Consider the following 12,314-nt stretch of genomic DNA (forward strand, 5'->3'; position numbering starts at 1 on the left):
TCTCAACTCACGAGCTCCTGCAGTAAAGAGGAAATATTATAAAATTAGAGAATCCAACTGATTTATTTACTCGATTTATGTTATTGATAAGAATAAGTTAATAAGTTCTATTCAGGAGTAAGTTTTTTGTGACAAGCGAAATTTTGAAAGAAAGCATGTATTTATGGCAACAGAAAATAAGAGTTTGCAATGAATTTTAATGTTAATATTTCTTTCTTTTTCCAGCATCGATTCCTAGTACGCTGCTCTCAGTGGAGTAGCCATGGTCAAGCTGATCGTCAAGTCAACTGATTCGGCAAGGTGAAATACTTTGCTCATGTAATAAATGCAGTGGAAGCAATTGTAGGAAAAAAATTAACAAACACTTGCAAATAATTTCGGATTTATCCGCACATTGCGAGACAATATAGCATCCTTAAATCTATCTTTTATTCTAAGACGGGGAAACTTATTTTCCACGATACCAATATTCGATGAGAAAATGTATAGACAAGCGATAAATTAACAAAATGATTATAACGCTTTTTAAAACATTTTCGTACAGATAGCACGTAAATGCGTTTGACAGCACGCTTTTCCTTTGGTTTTGATTCTAGTACGATTTTCACCCTAAACGACCAGAGGGAGAAGAGAGGGGGGATGTAAAGAAATGGTTGCTTGACCACAACCAAGCGCGCATTTCTTTCTTTGTATACGTAACAGGTTTGGGACAAGAATTAGAATGATTTGGTCTCACATCTGCCGTATTCGCAACTATTTCTTACACGTTTTATGCCCAGCATTGAAATGCAACTCAAAGAATGAAATTTGCATGCATGCATGTATACGACGGTGGATGAAATACATCCTTAGCAGAATTTTGTTAGGGACACTTTCAACGATATCAAAGTAGAACAGCACCTGTCGAATAATTGGCATTATTTCTTGACACAACTTGCAAAGATCTGACCAAATTTGCGAGTAAGCTGTTCTCAAGCTAAAGTATATTTCTCCTCATCCCCATTTCTCTCAAAATCGAGGGAGAAAGGGTGGAGCAGTAAGTTCTACTGAAAACTTGATAAGCCCACCGCAGAAATCTTTGTACAAGCATTCGGAAAATAACAGCTCTGAGTGCAATACCATTCAAGATATTTGAATGATATTGCACTTTAAGAAAGACGATGACAGTGCTGATCGCCTTCTCTGACTTGGGCCATCCTGTGTATTGGGAATTTTCACAAGCATTTCCAAACAGTTCTATCCAGAGATGCAGCGAGCCATGGAAGAACGGCTGCGTGCGGTCAGGAAGGGAGGAGATCATAACTCAGCAGGTTGGTTTCCTATAAAATTCTTTCCTAGATATTTTTATCAAGAATTACTCAGTAGCCAGCCTGGTTAGCTAAGTGGATAGCGTATCCACTTTCCAGCGAGAGGCTGAGGTTCCATCCCACCATTGTCATGTTTCTGGATTTATCCTAGCATCGTATACTAGTTCTGTGTGGAAAGGGAAGGGAAGCTGTGACTCAACCACTACTTTTAGCAAAGATTTACTCCCAAAACTCTGAGGTATGGGAGTGACCAAACGGTATTCAGTAAAAGAAGTAATGTGTGAAATCTAACTCGCATAACGAAAACAAAGTCACTTGGCTTTATTTCAGCTCAGATAATAAAATCAAGTTATGAAAGTAATTTAAATGCAATTTCTGCAGTTATTTTTCAAGAGGCTTGGACATCTTCGTCCCAAGTATGTGAAGCCTTAGTTTAAATTTTATGGCTACAACAGCAACAACTGTACATATTTTATCTGGAACAGTAAACCGGTTATAGATGGGATTAATTGTAGTTATCTACTTATTAGGAATTCGAAATCTTTTTCTGTTGTTTATTCATCGATGAAGACTATATCAACAAGAGAATTAGCATATGCGATGGACTGCATTTATTTATATAGAAGATTCCACCATTTCTGCCTAATATGCTTAAATAGTAGAATTTCCCCGCATTTCTTGAGAACGGAGAATTTAAAAAAAAATGAACAAATATTAAAAACTAAAGTATCGTAGTTTGCAAAGGATTCGAAATTATTTTCTTCGAGTCACCAACTTTGGACAGAAACCTAGCAAGGAAAAGTGTTATAAATTACGTGCAACATGAATTAAATCGTGAAAGAAAGAACAAAAAAGGCGAAGAACGTCTTACCTCCTTTGTATAATTTTAAATTTCCACATTTTTGCTTTCGATAGAGGAGCCATGCCATGTTATGTTCGGGGTCATTAGATTTCCCTGAGACGGAGTAGATGTAAGGTTCTGATCCCTTATCCACATATTTGAAACTGAAAATAAGAAAAATAAACAAAATAAACATGTATTATTGCATGTCTGCAGTAGTGTTTAATTTATCCAATGTTAGTCCCTCCCTCACACACACACACACACACACACACACACACACACACGTACTAAACAGTGCATAAAATATTTTCTGACAGCTTTACGTTCTTCAAAGAAAACATTCAGCAATCATTTAGTAGTAACTACTTGTGAACTTCGATAGGCTGTCCAGTCTCTGTCTTTCACTAATGTTACAGTTGAATGCATATTTCTGATACAGGATAACCTCGCTTAAAGCGATTTTTAATCCATCAGTTAATGCGCGCTAAGCGAAATAGCGGTAAACGAATACAATAAGCAACAGGAATAATTATAATTCATCCATCGGTTAGCGTAAATTTGAAAAATAATTACAGTATAAGCTATATTAGATGATAAAATCATCAAAGTTAATAAAAATCAATTGCTTAATTTTTTTTTAATGTCTTAACATTTGATTGAGCTACTTTTTTGCAAAATAAATCAAGCAAAGATGTTTGAATCGTGCTCGTCCTTTTCATCTTGTCTTGCAATTTGCGATGGCTGGCGATCGCTTTATCAAGATTTCGGCAGACTTCGAACATTTGTTCCATATTAGGATCAGCATCAAACAAAATTTCCTGTGCTAAGAAAATTTTGTTTGATTGTTCGCACTTCTTATCTTCCTCTTCATATGCACGTTGTTCTAGATGAAGGAGATCATTCTCGCTTAATTGTTCTGAATGGGAATCGAGCAAGTTTCTCGCATCTTCATTTCCCAGTTCTTTAAATCTAAGTTCTTTTCCGATTGTGCTGATTTCTTCAATTTTGTTAGATCTTAGATTTTGCGCACAATAAACTAACATAGGCTTGAGTTTAAAGCTTATGCATTGTATCCTACCGGCTAGGACGTCTATAGACGTCCAACTAAATCTGGATAAGATTCAGCCCACCTGTTTAAAGAACCTGGATAAGAAGTGCAATTTGACTGCCATGTCCATTAGAAGGTGTGATAAACCCTCACGCTGAAGAGAAAGGTTAATCGGATTATCTCCCGTTCGTAGCTGCCTCTCAGTTGCCTGTAACAAGAAACGGACTTTCTTGTTCCATGCTGGTGAACTGGATTTTAGTTATATATGATAGACTAAAAATAGAGAAATTATTTATATTTTTGTTTTCTCTTTTTATTGTACAATACAATTTTAATTTCTGGACAAAATAAAGGTCTTGCATAATTTCTTCACTTAACCAATTTAATTTTTTATTTTTTTGAGCTAATTTTTTTCTAATCGCTACTAGACAAAAGATTTTTCTTTGTTCTCGAAGAAATTAATTCACGATAATTATTTGGAATATTCCTTTAAAAACGAAAAGAAAACCGGCTCCAGGTTATATTAATTTTATTTTTGTACAAAACCATCGAAATCGAATAATACTTAACAGATTTCCTTTGTGACACGCTTGAGCAACTTTGTTTTATAGAGAATAACATGAAATTCTTTAATCATATTACTAAATTTTTTCTTCATGTTGTATAGTAATCTGTACTTTCACTTTCTTGGTTTTCTTGTATAATTGGTCATTACAAAATGAAATTAACAGTTATGATTTAAATTTATATTTTCTGCATAATTCAGATATTTTATTCTCCAATTTTTAAAGTAAGCGATACATTTGCTTACTTTTATCATTCAAAATATGTATATCAAATGTGAAAGTTTATTTCCATATTTTTACAATAGAATTGAACTTTATTTCGCCTCTGATAGTTTAACCCCCCTCCCCGTTGCATTACTATCACACACCCGAAAACTGTTATGAAACATAGGTACAGTTTTTATTTAATTCGTTATTTTTCTCTAGTAATTGTTCCGCAACTTTAATTTTTCGATACTGAAACTATGTGGTGATTATTATAAATTAGCAAATTATTAATCAGACAATATACATATTTCGTGATTATTATGAATCAGGAAATTATGTGATATTCGGATACAGGTGAAATTAATATTTAAAATCACTGTCATCCTTCAAATGCAATATCAGAATAAAGAAAGTGAAAAACCCGAAGTTTCGAAATACATTTCGAAAGCCCGCTCTCGAAATGCATTGGTCTACAGACTGGATTCTGAACCCGCCAATGTTTCGTGATGTTATGACTGAAAAACAATTCAGTCTCATCATGAAGTATTTGCATTTTCAGAGTAATGAAGAATACGATCAGGCAACACATCCTTGCCCAGTCCTCAACAAAATTTATGATTTTCTGATGAAAATCCGTCAAAAATGTAGATCACTCTACATTCCTGAGAGAGACTTGAGTATCGATGAAAGCCTTATGCCATTCAAAGGTGGACTGAAATGTAAGCAGTATATTCCCAAAAGAAAGCGAAGTATGGAGTAAAATTTTTTATGCTTTGCGAATCGAAAAGTGGATATCCTTGGGATTTCAAACCTTATACGGGAAAGCAAACTGTAATCGAGCACGATAAATATTCGGATCTCCCCTTGTCGATGCGTGCAGTAATGCAGTTACTAGACCCTTTACTGGGGTCTAGTAACTACATTACTAGACCCTTTACTGCATTATAATGGATAATTACTATATATGTGTCCTGAACTCGCTGATTTGCTTTTACAGCATCTTACAGATAGTTATGGTACTGTAAATGCAAAAAGGCGAGATATGCCTCCAGATCTGGCTTCAGGAAAGCTATCGAAGGGGGAAATCCGAACTTATCAGCGAGGTAAAGTCTTTGCACTAGGTTGGAAAGACAAAAAAGATGTTTTTCTGCTATCTTCCCTGCACAATCCATCAGCGGAATCCGTGGAGAAGCATGGTTTGAAGAAAGAAAAACCCATTGCTGTGTGTGCATACAACGACACTATGGGTTGAGTCGACAGGTGCGATCAGCAGCTATCATTCTACTCTGTAATGAGGAAACAGCATAAAAAATATTACAAAAAAGTGTTTGGACATGTTATTTGAATTTTGAAGTGTTTGGATTTTGTTATTTGGAACAGTTTCCTCCTGTATAAGAAAAAATGTTTGTCTACCATAACATATCTAGAATACAGAATAGAAATTGCGAAAGCATTGCTGCATGCACATGCACCTTCTTCAGCAAGCAGAAAAACAGGAAATCCTGTCAGACATCCGAGGTTGAACGCTGCTAACTCCAACCATTATCCCGAAAATCTACCACCAACGGCTAATAAAAAAAAAACCTGCACGCAAATATTATGTATGTAATAAAAAAGATATCAGAAAGGAAACAAAAATCTGGTGCCCTGAGTGTAAAATTGTTTTGTGTGTTTACCCTTGCTTCATGGTGTTCCACGCTGTTCAAGAATTTTAAATTCTGAACAGTATGAAATAAAAAATGTTTGTTTTCAAGGCCATCAAACACAGTCCTTTTCAGGACTACAAATATTGATAGAGGGATACCCGAATGCACTGTTTCTTTTTCATCTTGAAGGCTAATTTTTCAGTTCTTTTTTGACACAGAGAAACTGGAAAGAGTATTCCAGGTAAAGTATTTCATCAAAAAAATAATGAAATAAAATCTACCCTATATATATATAAAATGATAAGCTTTTTTATGTCATGTTTATCGAAACGTTTTGAAACTCAGGGGCTACCCTGAGTGTCGAGTCTTCAAAATTCGAGTCATCAGAATTCAGTGGCTGAACCCCCTTTCGAGTTATCACAATTGAAGGAGAACTGGTTTACCATACCGGAACACGGGGGGTTGGGCATAGCCCCCTAGTTAATAAATGAAATATATAAATAATAACGGGAACATTTTCACCTTGCCAACACTGAACATTGATGTGATATGGGTTCCAAATTTCTTGTTTCGGAGATATATATATATATATTACAAAGTTTTGTAATAAAAATTTCTGCTACAATGAAGTTTGGCAGAATCAACAATATTATTACCACCTTATTTCTGTTTCTCGTGTGGGAGAAAAACGGTAAAATGTCACTCTTATAATTATATTATATGAGATGTTATAATGGCAAAAATAGTAAGAAAAAAGTCATTTGCAGTTTCTCTTCAAAACACAAAGAAAGAACATTGTAAATTCAGCCAGTGGAAAAGAAAATACTGCATATTTTTCTCCTGTTATCTGATTTTTTTTCTTATAGTTCAAAGAAGAAATCACTGCATATAACATGAAGTCTGCAGGAGGGAAAAAAATCTGGAAATTGGTTACATTATTACGAATAGAGAAATCATGTCAGAAAAATTATTCACGTATGATTCTAATCTCAGCAGACATAACATTTTCTTCTAGATTAGATATCTAAAGTAACTGAACCTTTGCTACTGTTTTACACTAAAATGAATGGGTATGTTCCCCAAGTGATTTACGTTTGTAACAGCTGTCTTGCGAACGATTTATGAAATAAATTATCTGAAATATCCGCAGATTGCTTAGGTCTATATCCCCCCCCCCAAAAAAAGAAGATTATGAAACGCATATGCACCTTTTCTTTGATAATAATTCAAATCCTCTTTTTCAAGATAATTGTATGATTTAATTTCTAACTTTTGATAATAAAAGTGAAACTGATCATTATAAATTAAGCAATTATTTTGGCATAAATAATGTATAAGCATGTAAACGAAATATCAGTATTTCTGTTAGAATATAGGTAATCAACAATCGAAAAGGAAACAAGACATTCTTGACATATTCTGCACTACAGCCTGGGGCACTTTAGTGTTCTCCCCTTTCTTCTCAATAGCACTGAGAGTAATAAGCCTTCAACGTTTCCTCCAGCTAAGAGGATATTACCAAGTACTTAGAAGACGTAGATTATTTCAGAAATAGCTTCCAGCAGCAGAAGTAATATTTAGATTTTTTTAAAGAAAAACAAACAAAAATAATACTACTGAACTTTCTTTTGTGTGGTATGCATATAAACAATTTTGCATGGTGAAAATATAGCATATTATTTCTAAAATTTCACATAATTTCAGCGGGCAGTAGAACAGCTGGTTTTAGGTTGCAAATAAATAGAACAGAATTAGAAGTTTCACAATACAATCTGATTGCCGTATATCTTTTGTAAAAATGGTAAAATTAAGTAATTGATTTTGAATGCTGTCTAGAAAAGCTTTCAAACCTGTGAGTTCTAGGAGAGGATAAGGAGTGGGGGAAGCATTAGAAAATCTTCAAAATGAAAAAGAATTTTGAATCATTCCGTATATGATATTTTTCCCATTATATTTTCAACATATCTATGAGGATGTGCACTAGATATTATCGTAATATGCATAATACAAATAAATAAATGACGAAGGCGAAGAATCACTGCTAAAATATCATTGGATATAAATTTTTGATACCAAAAAGACACAATCGGAAACCGAGTAATGCAATGTAGCATTTTAACATTTTTTTTTATTTTGTCTTTATGAATAACAAAAAATCGTTTCTAAAACTGAAATGTGATGATCCATATAATGCTATTTCGCTAGAAACGAAAGAAAAAGGACATATTTATTTCAATAAATATTGTTTAAAAATATAAATATTTGACATAATATTTTCAAAGCAAACATTTGAAAATTCTGAAATTCGAAAAAAAATTATTCAATTATTATACGTAAAGTGAAAGATCAATCAGTGCAACTCTTCCGGTGCACTGATTTGTAGAATTACCAGTATTTATAAGACGTAGATTATTTCAGAAATAGCTTCCAGCAGCAGAAGAAGTAATATTTAGATTTTTTTTAAAGAAAAACAAACACAAATAATATTAACAGAACTTTGAACTTTCTTTTGTGTGGTATGCATATAAACAATTTTGCATGGTGAAAATATAGCATATTATTTCTAAAATTTCACATAATTTCAGCGGGCAGTAGAACAGGTGGTTTTAGATTGCAAATAAATAGAACAGATTCAGAAGCTTCACGATACAATCTGATTGCCGTATATCTTTTGTCAAAATGGTAAAATTAAGTAATTGATTTTGAATGCTGCCTAGAAAAGCTTTCAAACCTGTATAGAAATTTAGAGTAGTTATGCAATTCAGTTCCAGGAGAGAATAAGGAGGGGGGGGGGAAGCATTAGAAAATCTTCAAAATGAGCAAAAATGTTGAATCATTCCGTATATGATATTTTTCACATTATATTTTCAACATATCTACGAGGTTATGCACTAGATATTATCGTAATATGCATAATACAAATAAATAAATAAATGACGAAGGGGAAGAATCACTGCTAAAATATCATTGGATATAAATTTTTGATACCAAAAAGACACAATCGGAAACCGAGTAAGGCAATTTAGCATTTTAACATTTTTTTTTTAATTTTGTCTTATGAATAACAAAAAATCGTTTCTAAATCTGAAATGTGATGATCCATATAATGCTATTTCGCTAGAAACGAAAGAAAAATGACATATTTATTTCAATAAATATTATTTAAAAATATAAATATTTGACATCATATTTTCAAAGCAAACATTTGAAAATTTTAAAATTCGAAAAAAAATTATTTAATTATTATACGTAAAGTGAAAGAACAATCAGTGCATCTCTTCCGGTGCACTGATTTGTAGAATAAAATACACCAAATTCACTATCACTAAATAGATTCATTGCAAAAGCTGATCAGTGGGCATTTCAGGATTGATTTTTTTTTCGCATATGTGAAATTGGTTTCAATTTTTGGGAAGAGACACAATAAATCATTTTAGAGGCAAGAAAGGTCAAATAACTTAGGACAGTAAATGAAATTCTAAGCAACACAATAGACGTAAAGACAGGAGGAGGGGACACAAAGGTCACTCAGCAACAGTTAATCCACTAATGCTATAGAATAGCCGTAACGAGATTAACGGCGGAGGAAGGTAATGGCATGATAAAAGGTAGAATGCCGACGAAGTTTTGATCCATGAAAAAAGCTAGGTAGTGTTGGATATTTCATCCACACTGGCCGGTTGGGAGGTTAAAAGCGTAAAAATAAAAATAAAAGACGATCTTTAAATACTTTGTATCCTGGTTGAGATGCTTCAGTTTTAGCGAGGAAAGTTTTTGTTGGCGCTGCCAAAAGAGGCCAATTTCGTCGACGTTGAATATTTGCCGATCGTCATAATCACCCTCCTGAATTATCCTTTGCAATTCTTAAGGAAACTTGGCGCAGAATCTTTATCTGAACCAGCAGATTCCCCAGTTGTTCTTACGTTATGCAGTCCAGCACGATTTTTAAAACGGTCAAACCATCCTAAACTCGCAGTAAAGCCTTCTCATTCCTCTTGAAATTTGGTCTTTTTCAATGAGATAAAAATATTCAGAGCTTTTGCCTGAATATTTCTTGTACTAAGAGGTATTCTTTTTTGTTTATAATCCTCAATCCAGAGTGATAGAAGACGTTCCATCTCGATCATTAATTACTTCTATTTCGGGTGATCTGAATGCTTAATGAACCAGTAGCAACTTCCCTTGTTCTTTGTATTATTTGCTCTTATTTAATATAGTCGGAACTGGAGACTCGCTGTATCCCAGGTCCTGCACAATCATTGTATTACTAACGCTACTTTCATGTCTCTTAATGACTTCCAGCTTTTCCGCTCGCTACAGATTAGCGACAAAAAATTTCGCGTTACGTAAAAAAATCGCGTTAACTGATTATTCACTCGCTTAAATTGGGAAACAGTATAATCTCACTCAATCACGCTAAGTGATTATCATGCATATCGAATTCGCTTTAAGTGAGGTTTCATGTATTGTGCTGAGTGCTGTTGAAAGAATACTACATATTTATTATCCTGCAGTTACTCTTCAAGTGATAAAATAGACATTGATAGTTTAAAGTAAAATACTTGGAAATAAAGAACAAGAAATGGAACTGGTGAATGGATCTTTTTTAGTATGTATATATATATAAAGGGAAGCGAATGTGGTCGAAATCGAAAGGACATTTGATAACAGTCCCAAGAAATCAGTGCCACGTGCTGCTGCTGCTGAGTTAAATGCACCAAAAACCACAGTGCACAGAACAGAATTCTAACCAGACCTCCATAAACATGCTTACAAAATTACGACTGTTGACATGCTATAAGAAGAGGATTATCATTCCAGGTTGGATTTCTGTCAACTGATGACGATACAAATGGAAAATGACACAGATGTTAGTGACATGTTTGAATTTTTCAGACGAAGAAACATTCCACACAAGTCGTAAAGTTAACCGTCACAATTGTCGCATTTCAAGAACAGAGAAGCCTCAGAAAATGCGGCAACACGACAGAGATTCACCAAACGTTAATGTGTGGTGCGGAGTTAGGAAGTGTTGCATTATTGGGCCATTCTTTTTCGATTAGCCCACTGGGTGAATCTTATTTAGCACTGCTTCAGAATTTTCTTACTCCCAAATTAAAGAGATTAAATCTTGTGAATAAAACAAATTTCTAACAGGATGGGGCGCCCTGTCAGTATGCGACAACACAGGTATGAAAGGTTCCGGATGGCACTTTCGCAGACAGGTGGATCGGTAGAGGAAGTGCTTTTGCGTGGTCACCTCGGTCACCTGACTTGACTCCGTTGGGCTTTTTCTTATGGGGTCACATCAAAACAGTCGTGTATGCTTCAAAACCTGCTTCTCTCAATGACATTAGGTCTAAAATTACAAACGGATCAATGCAGTCAGTGCTCAGCAACTACTAAACGTTTTCCGGAACAACAAAAATCGTCCAGTTATCTGCATCGCACAAGATGGCGGTCATGTTGAGCATTAACAAGAAACAAATCATTGTAGATAATTTGTAATTTGTAGATGATTTGTAAATTATTTGTCAAATCATTTTAGATGATTTGTAAATGATTTGAAATACTGAACATAGCAATTAGATAGCAATGTTACTTTAATAGGGAATAATTATAGAACAATATGGTTTCTTATTGTCTTTCTTGTCCGATAACTGTTTCATGTCTGTTCATGGGACTGATTTCTTTGTTTCCGGGAGGAATAGCCAAGCCTACGCAGATTCCATTATTATTATTGTTACTAGTAGTAATATGCGACTTCAATACAGTAATTATTATGGGATGAATTTTACTCAGATTTGCTATTTGAAACTTTTACAAGAAAATGTTCGAACCATTCCAGTTTTCATTGTATTCATTGTAGATGATATATATATATATATATATATATATATCTTGGTATGGAGGGGAAATAGATTCCAGTTTAGGACTTCCAGGGTAGTGGATAGCAATGCCGTAGCCAATGAAGTTTTAACTGAGGAAGTTTTAACTCGGCTATTGCCGCTACCCAGCCATGACTAGAGCTTTTAGCTCAATAACACTCCATCCACACAGATTCACTTCATTCAGATGACGGGATAAAGAGTCAAGGACTCAGTCCATCGCCCAGTTCTTTTAAGAACTTTAAGAAACCTTGGTATATATTTAGGGTCTAGCTACTCGCTGAGGAGACCTCAAAAAAAGGTTGAAACCGGTCTGGATAGTGACCCCCACCCATAATACATTGCAGTATGCATACTCTAGTGAGATGTGCTTTACATTATGGGAAAATACTAATAATAGTGATCAGAGTTTTACCCACCTTTACAATGAGTTGCCCTGGTGTTGTACCATCTTTGGACTTGAACTTTGTTTCAGGCGCAAACTTAATTGTTTGCATACTTGGGATTAGGAGTTAAAATAACCAAGTTTATAAAATTACTTGCTTATCCTAATATACAATATCCCCAAGTTAAAAAATTTATACATATATATATATATATATATATATATATTCATATTTATATATACTAACTATAACCGAGACTAGAATAACAATTAAATTTATTTCAAAACTCAGTTATAGTCAGTATATATAAGTATGAACATATCCCAGCGAGTTGTCGGTACTACCGACAACTTCTACTAGTTCCACTACGAAAACTGAACCGTGTTGTCAGCACGGTCCTGTTGTTGTTCGAAATGAATCAC

At 34.2% G+C, this 12,314-nt stretch overlaps 1 protein-coding gene across 1 annotated transcript in view; it reads right to left on the reverse strand.

Moving 5' to 3' along the window:
- Positions 1-2,060: 2,060 nt before the first annotated feature.
- Positions 2,061-12,314, reverse strand: part of LOC150102077 (uncharacterized protein CG3556-like) — a 32,914-nt gene continuing 22,660 nt past the window's right edge. The window contains exons 6-7 of the mRNA XM_090399965.1: positions 2,179-2,312; positions 2,061-2,095 (exon numbers count right to left, since the gene is read on the reverse strand). Coding sequence (XP_090256091.1) covers positions 2,061-2,095; positions 2,179-2,312 — 169 coding nt within the window. The remainder of the gene's footprint in view (positions 2,096-2,178; positions 2,313-12,314) is intronic.

The sequence above is a fragment of the Typopeltis vanoorti genome, chromosome 11 (assembly GCF_054136105.1).
Source record: "Typopeltis vanoorti isolate ZY-2024b chromosome 11, IOZ_Tvanoo_1.0, whole genome shotgun sequence".
Classification (NCBI taxonomy): Eukaryota; Metazoa; Arthropoda; class Arachnida; order Uropygi; family Thelyphonidae; genus Typopeltis; species Typopeltis vanoorti.